At 35.4% G+C, this 15,615-nt stretch overlaps 1 protein-coding gene across 14 annotated transcripts in view; it reads left to right on the top strand.

Annotated features, from left to right (window-relative positions):
- The window catches only part of Rdl (Resistant to dieldrin), a 155,572-nt gene that overhangs the window by 91,222 nt on the left and 48,735 nt on the right, over positions 1-15,615 (top strand). For 8 of the 14 annotated variants that reach the window (XM_076369490.1, XM_076369487.1, XM_076369483.1 and 5 more), the window contains exon 3: positions 9,387-9,454. The exons of the other annotated variants lie outside the window; for them this stretch is intronic. In XM_076369490.1, coding sequence (XP_076225605.1) covers positions 9,387-9,454 — 68 coding nt within the window. The remainder of the gene's footprint in view (positions 1-9,386; positions 9,455-15,615) is intronic. 14 annotated transcript variants of the gene reach the window in all.

The raw sequence follows: 15,615 nt of genomic DNA, 5'->3' as shown, positions 1-15,615 counted from the left end.
ACATTTCCAATCTATCAGAATAAATTACATCAACTTCTGAAATAACAATTTTAAAACGTACATCTTTCCCAGAATAACTTTTATACATAAAATGCTCTGACATATTCCATATCTTTTCACTTACATAATCTTATAATTACATGCTTCAATTTCAGATACTATAAATAGATAAAAATTCAGTCATATACCAAAAAATAATAAAAATGAATAAAATATTGCACTATATTCATTTAATAAAAATCTATAAATTTCTCTTTAAACACTACCAATACAACAATAGTACCATTAATAAACATAAGTCCATAAGTATCAATCCTTTGTACTTGATTTATTCGCAATGTTGTTGTAATAAACTTGTGTTTATTTTTAGGAAAACGAATTAAAATAATTTACAGCTGTAGAATTCAACGTTTTATATTTATTTCATTTAATATTATTATAATTATTGTGGTATTAAATAAAATTCTTAGAATATTTTAAGTTGTGGCAATTTTTAAAACAATTTCTAGCGTTCTATAATAAATTTATATTGTCATCTCCAGTATAACATACGAGTGCAAAGAGTTAAAGAAGAATACTTTTTACCAAAGAACTTCATTTTCAACAATAAACATCATCATTACTGATTAAGACAAAATGAATCCTGAATCTAGTATGCTATCTGCCACGATGCAATCTGTCATGCAAAGGATAAAAGAATCGTTTCTACAACCGACGGAATGAAGAAACTTCAAGGAAAAAGACACAGTAAAGTGTCTCGTTCGTCGATGCCGGTGCTTCGGTAGAAAGTTGGTCTATTGACTAGCTATCAACAAGGGCAGGTTGCGCCAGCTGACGTCGGAAGAAACCGATAGCCAGAATTTGTTTACGGATACAGCTGGGACCGTAGGTAGTGTCGTGGCTCGAGTACCATAAAGGCGGCGTGTATCGACGGTTTTCAATTCCCACGATAAAGTCAAATTTTCGGCTACAGTCCCAGGCGGTGGTAGGGCGGGGCTGGGGCGCTTCGATAAAACTTGGATCGATGCTGGGACGCGGCCCGGGTTGCCACGGGTTACCGTTAACGGCATCTCCGTTCCGACCACGCTCCCCCGCAGTTCTTTACCTTCGATTACAATTTCAACATTGATTCTGTCAGCCAAGCGTCTACGCTGTCACCGATCCCGCTGCGGGGCGTTCTCGAATTCCCGCCTTGTCTCTGACGCCGATCGTCACCGAGACGACCGCATCGCACCGTTGCATTCTTCTATCGAGATCACCCCGTGTTCCGTTCTTCCTACTTTCTCCTCGAGAATCGACGTCGAACCACGAATATTCGATTCAGGACCCCCCGAACGTGAGCAATGAAAGGAGTTCAGAGATGTTTATCTGTGATGCGTATGATTTCTTTTCCTTTTTTATATATTTGAGTTTGTTTTAAGGTGGCCACGTTGATAGTAAAGTCATTAGTGTCCACCAACATTTGGATACATTACTTGTTACTTAGTAGTACTTAATATATAATAAATTATTGTATAATAATATACTAGTTGTGTGAATAATAATAGAAGATCTTCGGAATAAACATAACTTGATTATAATGAATTTAGATGGTTAACTTGATTGAAAAACTTGAGCGCATTCTACATACTGGTGAGATTGTTTAGGTTCGTCTTCGTATGAGATTTAATGTTGCAGCTGTTTCTTTTAGAAGAGAGAAAGGGGCGATTTATTAGAATATGTTTAATACTTAGAGGCATTTCTAAATGCAAAGTATGCATTTATGTGGAGGTTGTTTTGTTAGTAAATATTCGTGTGTTAATCCCAAATTGCCTGGATACAGATTAGTGCAACTTGATCTTTTCTGGTTAACACTGGGATATTTGGATTTTCTTGTAAACTGCGTCTTACTTTATCGGGTTTAGTTGGAAGGGAGTTGAACCATGTGCGGTTCCAAAATTCTCTAATTGATTCTTTGATGGTGATTTGGCATCGTGAAGATTCATAGGGACTTTTTCACACTGATTTAATTTGGTTGCCTCTTTAGTCGATTTATTTGCAGCTTCATTACGTGCAATTCCTATATGCCTGGTGGTTCATGCTAATTTGACGTTGTTTCCTTTATTTTTGATATTCGTAATAGTTTTTTATACATATGATTTATTGTATTCACGTGGTGCACGTGACTTTATATTTCACTGTACTAACGTTACCAGTCAAATAACTGGCTACGAAATAATGGTAAAAAAGTTCGGTGACAAATTTTTCTTAGTGAAAATAGGAACAAAAGGAAAGACGAGAATTGAGAAACTGATTAATTTGGTAGCATAGGAATTGATATAAAATTAAATGAATAAAAAAAGCAGAGTTTTAAATCAAATTTTAAAATGTAAATATTTAAGATATCAGGTATACTAAGTTAAAAGGTTGATTCATATTGAGGTAAATTGTATACTTCATACTTTTCGTTTATTTTTGATTGCAAAATCTGTTGAAATGGCAATATATGCTTATTTCAATTTTTGAATGTTTATTATTTGGTTCTGTGCTAGAAAACGTGAGATTAATGAACTTCGATTCTGTTTGACAGATTGCTTTGAAAAATCGAATTTTAAGAAAAGAATTTTTAATTATGTCACAATTTCTACAAAATGGAATCTGATCAGTACTCTACACATTATGTTAAAAATTAAGTTTCATTGCCGAATACAACGATTTTAATAATTTACAAACAACTAGAAATTACAATTAAACTTTTATCCACCCTTTCCTCTTTTTCATATTACTTCGTATAACTAACTATTTATATAGTATCTATATTCATTTTACATTTAAAGAATCCACAATGTAAATACTAAATCTCACATCCCAATATTTCAAAAACTTAAAGTTTCATCACAAGCACTTGAAGTATCTCCGATTTAATACAATAATGAACCACATAGAAATAACTATTTTATTTCACTGACAGCGTCGAACTAAAGACACAAAAATTAAAAAAAAAATCGTCAAAATGGTATTATTCCAAATAAAAACTGCATCTCAGCATCGAAGAATATTTTCAACAAAATATTTAGCCCCTAAATCATCAGTTAAGCACCACCACATAATGAGACTATTCGAGAGAATTCTGACGGAAAATTTCATATTCGTTGCCCCGTAAACACGCCCAGTGGAGGGAACGGTAAACACAAATCCTTTATTTATTCGCCGTCGGTTCGAACGTGCATTCATTTTCATTCCGTTGCTGATCCCGTGCTGGGACAGTTCCAGATCTCCGACTCCTGACGCTGGCCCCGAGCCACGGTGACCCGGCGAGGCATCCACAACTGCGGTTTCTTGCTCTTTTCCCGCGGGAGACAATGCCGTTGGAATCCGAGACACCGAAAAGTGTGCCGTCCGCGAGAATTACTCCCGAAAACAACCCCTATCAATTCAGCCGGCCTGTCGCGATGATCGATATTCTTGGCATTCCAACTGTGAAACTTGCCGAGCACCGTGGGCCTCTCCTCGCCACCGTACTGATTCACCCGTAAAATTAGGAGGCTTCGCCCTCTTCTCGAAACTTGTCCGGCTTCACGCAACAATCCCCGGAGAAATTTCGAACAATTTTAAGAAGTTCAATTTAACTTTGTATTAACGCGAAACGAGCAAGCGAACGTTCGCCGTCCGAGAGGAGAATTCCTTTCGGGGGAATCGAATTCGCAAATATGGCAACTGGTGGTGCAACCGGGGAGTGAGGAATTTTATACGAAAGAATAACTCAACAGCATGAAATCACAGTCTTTCACTTGCAGCCTCCATTTTTTGGGAAAACTTGGATTAAAAATTCGTGCAGTTGGGTAACTTGCGACTTAATGCTACGGGTTATTCTGTATTTCATATGAGAAGATAAATGAAGAACCTGGAAAACATGAATATAATGCTTTTGAAAATGTTGTGTCAATAGTCACGTGAATGTAAGTGAGTTTTACAAATTTTTTAACGGAGAATATTCTCGAAAGCAAGATTTCAATAGGAAAAATGTTATTACATGTTTTTGCTTATTTTTGGGTAATGTACAACTTAATATTAATTATGTCCATTAGCATTTAGTTGGATCAGTCAAGTGCATATGTACTCCACGAATGTTTAGTCTTGATTTTCACAAGAATAAAAAAAATGTCATTTTTCCATTTTCAATTTATTGTTATATAATATATAAAATAAATCGCTTTTTTTAAAGAAGGATAAATAAATTCCAAACACCGTTATCTAACATTTCCTCAAATAACAATATGATATTAAGTAATATAGAAGTACTTCATTTCGAAAAAAATGTATCTTACTTATAATAATATTAGACAATACTTTATCAAACGATAATATTTTATTAAGTAATATTTTATCTGAAAAGAAGTCTACATACGAATACTTCATATACCTCGAAGAAGAATAAATTTTCGTTATGCAACATTACCAACCTTTGGCTCACACCACAGGTTACGTGACGCCTTGTATTCCCAGAATGCATCACGTCCGAACAAAAATGACCATAAATCCCAAGGGAATCCTCGATAGTTCTTTTATTTTTAGGATGCATGGGTTTCGCTTCTTCTTCGAGATCGTTTTAAACGTATCGGTCGATTCAAATTGCCGATACGCGGTGGCCAACGAAGCCGAGGAGCTTCGGAGAGCCGAGACGACGGATTTACCGGATCCGTAGAGCGTAGGGTTTTAACATTTAAAATTTAGATGGTTCTCGGACATTACAGCGGCCGCCGGGATATTCTACGTCCGGCGGATAAACAGTGTTCCACGACTCCTTGGACTAACGGTCCCTCATTAAATATTCCCAGGAGCGCCGAAGGATTTCCATTCTGCGTTCTCTGCCTAGCTCGAAGTTTACATGTAAAAATGACAAAATACGTGACGGTGGAACACGATGTGTATTTACTATTGTCGCTTTTGACTGTGTTTTGTGTAAACAATTCTCTCGACAGCGACACCGTAATTCACTGTAATTGTGCCATTTTTTTGATAAGCGAGAGAGGCACATATGAATGAATTTACTCTTTACATTCGTATACATTTTCATCTTGATACAAATTGTTGAATGTCTCAGTTTTAATATGTATTATTTTTAGAAAGAAAAATATATCTCTGCTTTGCCACCAATCGGCTAAATAAAATTATTCTGGAGAAAAAAGTAATTGGACATTTTAAAGCTAGGGACTTCATGCATGTAAACGAGCTCAGGATGATTATTACATTTTTCTTAATAAAATTATAACAATTCAAACACCAGTAATTTGTAATTGAAAATTTATTGACCTAATTAAAATTTTACACATCTGTATAGTTTTGAGGTTAAGTATTGTATTGTTTTTGAAGACTACATAAATACTTTAAATATTATAATTAATAAGGAATGTTTGAAAACAGCGAGGAACAGTATTAAGAAAGCAGGTATACAAAATCAATCCTCAGTTATTCACCGATTTTTACTACTCAGTATTACCACGTTTAAATACCAAATAATTTTGCACTACACGAACTGTATCCACCGTCAAATATTAAATCGCTGCTTTACAAGCCGAATATTCAAGTGTGTCAACTTACACGTCTATTGTAAGAAATATTCTAAAAAATATCATCTAGAAGTATCCTATATTGTTATACATTTACTTCGCTGTATTCTATACTATTCAACAAAAAGATAATTGCTCTCTGTATATAACTGTCAAGTATAGCTTTATAACTCTTTGTTGATAATTCAAATCAAACTTTAAATAAAAAAGAACATGTAATTTTCCATTAAATACGCCAGTGTACGTTTCCCAGAAAAAAATTTAACAAATGTAATGCATTGACGTTTACACATCCATAGGAAAAGCATTTCGAACTACAATAGCTCATTCCTGGCATCGGAAGTTCAATGCAGTATAAAAACAGGCATTTCTGTTTGCATTTCTGGTTTGCATTTCTAGTGCACTTCCGATGAATATTTTTCCGTCGAATTCATTTCGACCGACGATGGCCTCCGCTTTTTTCTTCCCCGTTTTTTTTCGAAGCATTTTCTCACGAGCGATTGGCTGGCGCGGAGGCAAGTCATACCGACGCATTTCAATTAACTCGATACCGGCGTCCGTTCGTTACGCGTTTTGCAACGTGTACGTGGTGGCCGTCATTGTGAAATATGTGTCCCATATGGGACGTTCGCCGGCTATAGGGTTTTAAAAACATCCTAGAAATGGAAATGAAGATATATCGGCGTTGTGGCGGCGCGATGCCCCTGGCACTGGCGTTGTTTACGAGTCAACTTTATCGCGGAAACGCCTGCCCGTGTCCTTCCTTCTTCTTTTCTCTCGGCCAACAGGCTCGCCCCTTATTTCTCACTTCATTCTCGAACTCTTTCAGCGTCGGCCATTCTTTTCCGGCCTGATAAAGTTCCGGTGATGTTCACCGCGAGAACACCAGATAGGGAAGATGCACCGTTTCGGTCATTTTCACGATTATCGTCCTTTTCTTTCAATAATGTATCAACTTCAGTGCGCAGTAATCATTCTGCAAACAATTTTAGATTGTGATTTTTTAAAATTATGTTTAAACGATTTTAGTTTAAATAGTTCAAATGGCATTTGTGATGTAATTTCAAAGTATTTAATGGTAAAACTAAGATTAATTTCGTATTTAATCATATGCATTCAAAATATATATTAAATAATCATAAAATTCGTAGTTCTAATTGTAGTTCTTCGCAATTATTTTTATTCTTTCTGTTAGTTTTAGAACAAAAAATGGGAATCCAATTTACAGTGAGAGAAAAATGGAAAATAATAAAATTTCTAAAAAAGAATCAGCAATGTAATCTAAATATTAGCTGCAATAAAAAAAGTTTAATTTAAAAAAAAGAAAAAAAACGAAGAAACCAGAGAAATTCATATAGATATATTTAATATTTTTCTTTAGATTTTTATGTTACCTTTAATCATGAAACTCCCTAGTCCATACAAACCAGAGAATTATTTCAGCAGTTACCGTTTTTATTTTTGCACTTATGCATTGTTTTTTGTGCGACAATAAATTGAAAATACGATATGAAGCTTTTTTAATATGAAGCTTGGTTTTCAAGGGAATTGAATTCAGATATTTGTCGGGTATTAAATACATATTTGAGTAACATATTGGTCCATTATTTATTGCTTCAGAATACTATAAACCAAACGCAACAAAATTAGTTAACTTCCCGACGTTACTCTTTTCAAACATAAATGTTTATTGTAATTTAATATAAATAAACAATAAAAATAAAATCTAACAAGCTTAACATTTTTACTGAGATAAAGAAAATATTAAAATCAATATTTCTAATGTAAAATTACATTTTTATTGATTATTTCAGTATTGTAAATTTTTAAAATTGTATACATTGAATATGAATATATGAATGGGTCTGAAAGTATATTCATTTAAAATTTTATGAAACTGGCAATGATCACTATTTACAACAAAGATTACTTGCTAGATAAACGTTAATTAGAAAACTTCGTTGATTTTAATTGATTAAGAGTTTTTCAATCCTTTCGTTCAATCCTTCCGTTTCAGCCCTCAAAATCTTAAATATTTCTTTTATCACTCTGCATTTCAGTTACAATCAATTTTTAGTGTCTTAAAGGAAAATTCTACTCGTATAAAGGGACGTTTAAATGTTCAAAGTTTTTGACATTGAAAACTTGCAAAATTTAATTGGACGTTTCGATCTTCAGTGAGGATTGGCAAAGCATATTCGGTTTACATTGGAGTTCACTGGTACACGAAGTTCTCGTTTCCATGTAAGTACGCGTTCTATGCGGTTAGAGTATAGTGGCTAGATCCGAACTGTTGTATGTAATCGAGCGGCTCTCTGGGTCACCACTTTTAGAGTCGTATTGATCGATATATCACAAGACATCTTAGAATCACTGATAGGGTAATATGCTCAAGCGGTATGCACTAATTTCTACGAAACTTTGGTGAAAATTGATTCTTATATAAATATTTATATCAAAATAATTATATGACAAATACTTTTATATGAATTATTTCCTTAAGTTTCAGAAAAATTAGCAAATTTAACTTTGGTATGTTCCCGTGTAATTTTCAAATCATACGAGTATCCACGAAAATATATGAAAAATGAGGACTTCGTGATTGAAATGGACATAAATCACATTAGATTTAAAATATATATATATCAGAAATGTATTTCAACTTGATCGTAGAAGTGAAGGATATTTTTCAGCTCCACAAATTATTTTTTCTTCTCTCGTTGTGTTCCATTTCTTTTAATAACATAATGAAGATTAAACTTGCTTCTGTTTGAAAGCTGTGCAATTTCTCTGTACGACTTTCCTTCTTTATACCAGTTCACCATTAATTTTTTTCCGAGTTAGTTATTTTTAAAGATTCCGTTTTCATTTCGTCGTGTTATTAAGAAAATAGGCTAGAACCACATTTTTAAAAAGCACGTCCTTCAAACCAGTAGTGTTTGTTCACATTTTAATAATCATAGAAATAATTGTTTGTGAAAATGCTTTTATTACCAGCGTAAACTCTTCCAATTTAACAAAGTGTTTATAATTCAGATACGTGTTATTTGATTGCTACAACGTTTAATTATTACTTAATCAATATTAATTAACTATTACTTAAAATTTATATACAGTACCCTTAAATCTACTCTATATATAACACCACGATTTGAAATAATGAGCACTTAAAAAAGAAAATATATTTTTCTTCTCACTGTGCTCTTAATTGAAACTAACATCCATAAACGTTCTCATACTTTTAAAATGACTCCAACTATTCTGGGAACAATGTATTTAAAAGACGAATGTAACTTATTACCATTCTTGCAGAAGAACTATCAAAATCACATGAGAGTATTAAAGGTTCATCCATTCAAAATATCTTTAAATTCCCATTCCATGCTATAGCCACTCTCTATTTAAAAGTACCACAATTTATAACATCATACAACGAGCAACGTTACAGCATCCAGCTCCAAAACCGCAGGAAAGCTTCAAAATTACTTCCACAACCAAGCACACATTCCGGAATGGAAACGAACTAAAAACGACAATCGGTAGTCCTCTAATCGAGACTAATTACCACTTTCAGCAATCCATCCGACGTAACGATACCACTAAAAAAAAGAATACCCATTACATTCCACGCTCACAGTAAATTCACAAAAAAAAAGAATGAGAATAAAAGCAAAATAAAAAAAGAACAGTTCGCTATGTACGATGTTTAGAGAGTAACGCGAATGAGAGTAACTTAACCGAATCAGTGAATAAAAAAAGAAAGCCATAGTCACCCCATCGTGTAACTTGTCCGCGGCCGTAAACGGCCGACTCAGTCTGACTAACCTTCGATTTCAGGTCCTCCCGTCGAGGTCGGCGTCACCATGTACGTCTTGAGTATCAGCTCGCTATCCGAAGTGAAAATGGTACTACCTCTAGGTCTTACTCAGTCATTAAACGCTGAAAATCGATTTTTACTAATCATTCCGATCGTTCGACTTTTTAAAACATTCTCCCCCACCCCTTTTGCCCGAGCAACCACTTCTTTAGTGCCCGTGTATTTTTTGGAAGAACGATTGCCGTCAATCGTTTATTATCCACGATCTCATGTACATACCGACACGGTACCGATGCACACGTACAATTACACAGACACAAGCGCGCGACCATACGGACACGTATACGAGGGTACAGATTCCAAATACACAGGGAGTTTACGAAGTCATAGAGCAACCGGGAAAGGAATGGATCCGCACGGAAGAATAACTCGAAAATATGGAATAAGGTTTTCTCACGGAAAACTTCGTTTCCAAGGTAATCGACTTCGGAAGTGTGCCTAACATGCGCGCATTGACATTTACAAGAGGTGGGAAACATAGACAATGTAGGTACATACGTGTTGTAGCTGATTCTTATTCGCTGGCACGCGTGTCCGACATGGTTTCAAACGCGATTACCTCGAAAACGAACCGTCATATGAGAAAATGTTGTTCCGTATCTTTTCTTCGCTTTTTTATATCAAATGATTCCTTTCTTCGATGCACCACGATTTCGAAATCAGCCCGTATAACACAAAGTACACGGAACAGACACGAACACTGAGCCGCGCGCTCACTCACACCTGATGCATGCACGCGCACTGAAACCGAGTACAGTTCCCCTAGCCTTCTTTGATATTCCGTTCCGGTGGCACCGTGCTCGCGAAAGATTAAAGATCGGTACGTTTTTCCGATATTTTCGCGATAAAACCGGGGTTTCTTCAAAAACCTCGCGATACCTTCGCGGGGATCGCTGAACGCTCGGTTCGCTTGATTTGCGTGAATGCACGTCTATAGTACTGACTACCCATGTCCGTAGTTTATTCAACGAGTCGAATAGCTGTAAACAAAAATAAACGATCATCGTTCACAAGGGAATTTCGGATACCCGAAAGTTTCGACGTTTGTTTAAAACTTTGCAGGTACGCTTTCCGAAAGAAGTGTCAGACAATTTTCTTTTTCATCCTTTTTGGGTTCGTTAAGGTGACAACGCTTGAATGAAAACAGTATCCCTATTTCTTTGTTACTTTGTTTACTACTATGAATTTCAAAAGATACAAAAAGTTAGTATCAATCTAATAATATTGTCTTGTGAAGTGTACGAAAATTCAATCTTTATTTCAACCATTTTTTTAAATATCTACAGTAGTTTTGAACATAAACATGGAAATAGAGTAATCGCTGTCCCCATTCGAAGGGTGCTCATATACTAAAGAGTCAAAAAAGGAAAAAAAGGAATTGCACGACTTTTCTTTTGAGGTGCTTTATATACCTACGAGGTTTGAAAAATTTGAATTTTCCGATTACCGAAGTTCTCTTATTGAATAGGTTGAATTAACATTCTTCGGATCATTAACACGTGAAGCACGTTGATCTTTTGTTTATTCCAACTAACTTGCCTCATTGAACGAATTATAGACTCCAATCTTCTGTTAATAAATAGAATGCAACACTAATATTTCCGTTAATTAAACATTGGAAAGTAACTGTAACTTTAGTAATGACTTGGAAAAGAAGATTCCTAATCGATTGTAATGACTTTAAAATATGTCAAAGTCATCATTCTGAATACCTTTCTCCTTTCAGTTTTAGTTTCCGAGATATATTAAAAAATATTTTTAACACCATCCATTCAATGGTTCGTATTTTTTGTGGTTGCAATTAAATTCAAGCGAAATTAGCTTTAAGTACAAATTTCTATTTATATTCATTAATAAATAGGATAATTATACTTCACACTTACCAAATTCATTAGTACACAATTATTTGATAACTAACCCAAACCTAACACATACTCACAAAAATATTATTTTTGCGTGTATCTTTAAGACTAAGGCAACGAGAAAAAAATATTTAGAATGATCTTCTTACATTACAAAATAACATAATATATTTTCTTTACACAACATATTAACATATTACAGTATATTATATAGTACTTTGTCCTATATAGTATATTATAATTCCTCAAATATATTACATTAAAACATATTTCGAAGTCACTGAAATCGATGATCCCTTTTCTGAATAGTTACCGCGACTCCGTCATTCTCGTGAAACGAATCGAGCTCGGTCTTCGCGGTTGTTATAGTCTGACGGAGAAAAGACTTCGCTCATCCTAAAAGTTAAAAAGTCAGGAGCCAAGGAAACTGCAACGGACATCGAATACCACGAAGTGAGATATAACGATAGAGAATGAAATTGGCGACGCTATGAATTTTATTTTCTATCGTCATATCTCACTTCATCGCATTCGGCGTCCCTTCCAGTTTCCTTGCCCCCCTGACTTTTTAGCTTTTAGGACAAGCGAAGTCTTTTCTCTGTCGGACTATAGCAACCTCCTAATCTCTGTCATCATCGTAGAGGTGTCGCGAACGTCGTGTAGCGAGTTTAATACAGTTCCACCGATCGAGGTTCAAATGAAAGTCGGCCGATTGCGCGACAATGCCCGACAAGATCGATCGGTTCGAGCCGTGCACAAGATAATCGATTAACTGCAGCCCGACCGCAGGAAATTCACAGGTTTAATCTGACTCCGGCGTGGGGGAGGGAAAAGGAGAACTTGTCCCGGGGCTACTCGTCGTTCGGTCGTACGATCGTACGTGTCGAGGGCCGATTGCCGCTTCCTCGATGAAATTAGTTCGGTTGCCGTGCACAGAACCGCATCGCCCCGGGGCCACCGTGTGCTCCTTTGATCTGCTCTTCGTTTCGCGAGAACGCTCGGAACCGCGACAATCGCGTAACACGATTACGATCGGACCGTCGCTCTTCGAGCGGAGCCCTTCCACCCACCTCGGCTGGCCTGTCCGATTTCTTGGCACGCTCGCCGACCAAGCGCGGATCGATGCACTCTTAAATGGACGAAATTTCAATTGGACGATCGCTTGGTTCGAGGGGACTAATAGGTGTTCATGGATTGCTGAGTTGAAGCTTGATGAGACAGCGAGCCAGTTGACTGATTTATGCGAATTGTTTTTAGTGAGAAGATTATCTGGATACACTGTGGTGTCCTATTTTAATCTATGGAATCAATTATCTTCGGAACTGCTCGTTATTTAAGAAATGTCTGAAATGTTATTTTTCCTGGTTGGAGAAGGCATGTAATTTGGTACGCTTAGTTCATATTTTAGGTGAACTTTGTAGTACATATGAAAGTCACTACTAGTATTTTAAGTATGATACTTTTGTGTCAATTGATGTAGGACATTCTTTGCAAAAGAGTCATAACCTAATTCAATATGACAGAGAAAATTCCGTTTGAGACATTTTTTAGATAACAAATATTACTGAAGATAATTGCATTTATAGATTATAATGGAACACCCTGTATTTTGTTATAAGAAGATGTTTGTAGTCAGTTGAATTATTTTTTTATCGGTATAATGATGATGTGATAACGACGTAATAACATTATAAGTATACTGAGACTACTACTGACTGATATAAAGTATTCGATTAAACAAATAAAGTTTCTACTGGTACAATTATTAACTTGTTGAGTATAGAAAATATTTTCATTAATGGCCAAAATGAATACAGTGAGGATTCATATTTTGTATAAATGAAACATTAATTTAGAAATGAATGTTTGTTTTCTTATGAAGTAGTCAATATCATTTCCTCTGTAAACACATTATGCGCAAAATTGTGTTACGATGACTTATACTGACGAATAAGAGTATTCTTCAATTTGAATAGAAATTTAAATCATGCATATGACACTTGCTTATATGTATTTTAAATACTCAAATAATTTCTTATTAATGTTTAACCATTTAATTTCAATTCAAATTCTGAGTAAACTTATTTGTACTAATAAAAATAATGTAAAAAAGGGAAGATACTAAGAAGTAGCCCTTTGCAATATATAAATCGTGGAATTTGCAATTATTTAAAAATAGATTGCAGTGTTTTTTACTTTCTTTTTTACTCTAACTTGACGGCTAAAATGACTAAAAATCTTTCAATAATATAATCGGAATCCATTGACACCGAATAGTTTAATACAATCGAGTAGTGTCTTATTAAAATTTCGCTATTTTGAGAGCATGTATATACATCGAGTCGCAACAATATTTCTCTTATCGAAACGAACAATCTCGCCGTTAAAAATGATATCCTAACCCTAAAAACGATGAATAAATGATAAATTATGCTGTTAATAATTATATTACTGCATACGTAATATATAAATGGTACGTAATATTTAAGTAAAGTCTCAAATAAATAATCACAATTACAAGTAAGAAAAGAAATTCAACTTTGGTTAGAGGTTCGAAAGATCTTGATAAAATTCTTCCACATTCACCCAGTGGCCATGGTATTAACGTCAGAAATTCGCATTAATACTAGAATAATAACGATGTGCGTGCATGGAACAGGGAACGGCATCGACATACGACACGCGTAAACCGAACACGACACTTCGAACAGAACAACACTCATACCAAAAATGGACAAAGTACTATTTCGCGTGTGCGATGAAACCGATAAAAGTGCTCACAAAAAGAAAACTCGTAGGCTACACTCAGAAAAGAAACGAAAAGAAAGAAATAATAATAAGAAACCGAGAAGACCACGACGACGAGAATGAATGAACGAAATTCCGTAGATTTCACAACAATCGTCTTGTCCCGTGTGTATAGTAGTAGGCGGATGGTTTGTATCTGTTTACACGCATAGTCACTAGAAAGGCACACGTTGTTCTCTCTACTTTTTTTCCACTCAATTTTCCAATAATCTACGTCATGTCAATGATACTATTTCTATGAACGGCCTACAATCATTCTCGATCTTACATTTTTCCGAGTGTAGACGAATATATATACATATATATATATAAATTGTATAAACGTTACAACAATATATATACATGTATGTATATATATATATATACATAAATAATTTACTGTCTCCTGCTTGTTACTTTTATTAGCCTAATGCTGTCTGAAGCGTGGTTTGCTCTATATTATCCGTAACGGAACCGAACGAACACTTTTGTTTCCTCTTATAGTAGAACAATAGTATCTTGTTCAATTTTGGATATTAACATACGCACGACCATCCCGTTAGACCATTTTTAGACGCTAGCTGCTATGCCGCGGTTGCTGAGATGGGCTGCCCGCCTGCCACCACTTACAATTATTATTATTCTATATTTTATTCCACCCGAAAAAACCCCTTTCGACCGCCCCTGCCCAAGCCATATCACTGATCACACTACCTATTCTCACCCCCTAACCACCCACCCCTTTCGAGAAACCCGATATCTGACACCGCACGTATCACACGTACGTTTTATTCGAACACGAAAACGTTTAACCCGGTTCCACGTGTCTCCAAGAAAACATGTAAGAATCACGTACGAAAGGAAAGCAAACGAACAGAAATTAGAAGATAAGAAATGTGTCCGTCCGATAGTTCTCGGTATATTGAATTACATTGTTCGAAAAGAGGGACCGTTCGCCGATGATTATTAGCCCGGAATCGACGATCGCAGTGACAATGACAGCAATTTCTAGCTATGATGCGTTCCACGTCTGTTCTAACCGTTTCACGAGTTAGATTTCGATTAGGAGGACAGACGAATTAAACGAAAAATATCAGACAGCCGAAAATAGAGAACAGTGAAGCATACGCACGTAGAGACACGCGTGTACGTAGGGAAAACCGTTGCAAGGGAAACTTGTAACGGGCAGAGAAAAGAGTAACCGAGTGGTACGAAAGAAAGCGAAATTGAATAGGATGAGAATAATTTTTTTTCGAATAAGGTAAAGTCACCTTGCTGCGTGACTGTGATGGGTGTATATATACATACATACATATACATACACATACCATACACATACACATACACATACACATACACATACACATACACATACACATACACATACACATACACATACACACACACATGCACGCACACATACACGCACACATGCATATATAGATATATATTTTATACAACGGTTCAGGAGTATATATATACGTATATATGTAAAACGTCAGTCAAGTATGAATAATTCTTCTAGCTCGGAAAGCAATGT

The sequence above is a fragment of the Nomia melanderi genome, chromosome 7, assembly GCF_051020985.1.
Source record: "Nomia melanderi isolate GNS246 chromosome 7, iyNomMela1, whole genome shotgun sequence".
Lineage (NCBI taxonomy): Eukaryota > Metazoa > Arthropoda > Insecta > Hymenoptera > Halictidae > Nomia > Nomia melanderi.
This window is presented reverse-complemented; position numbering and strand designations above follow the sequence as displayed.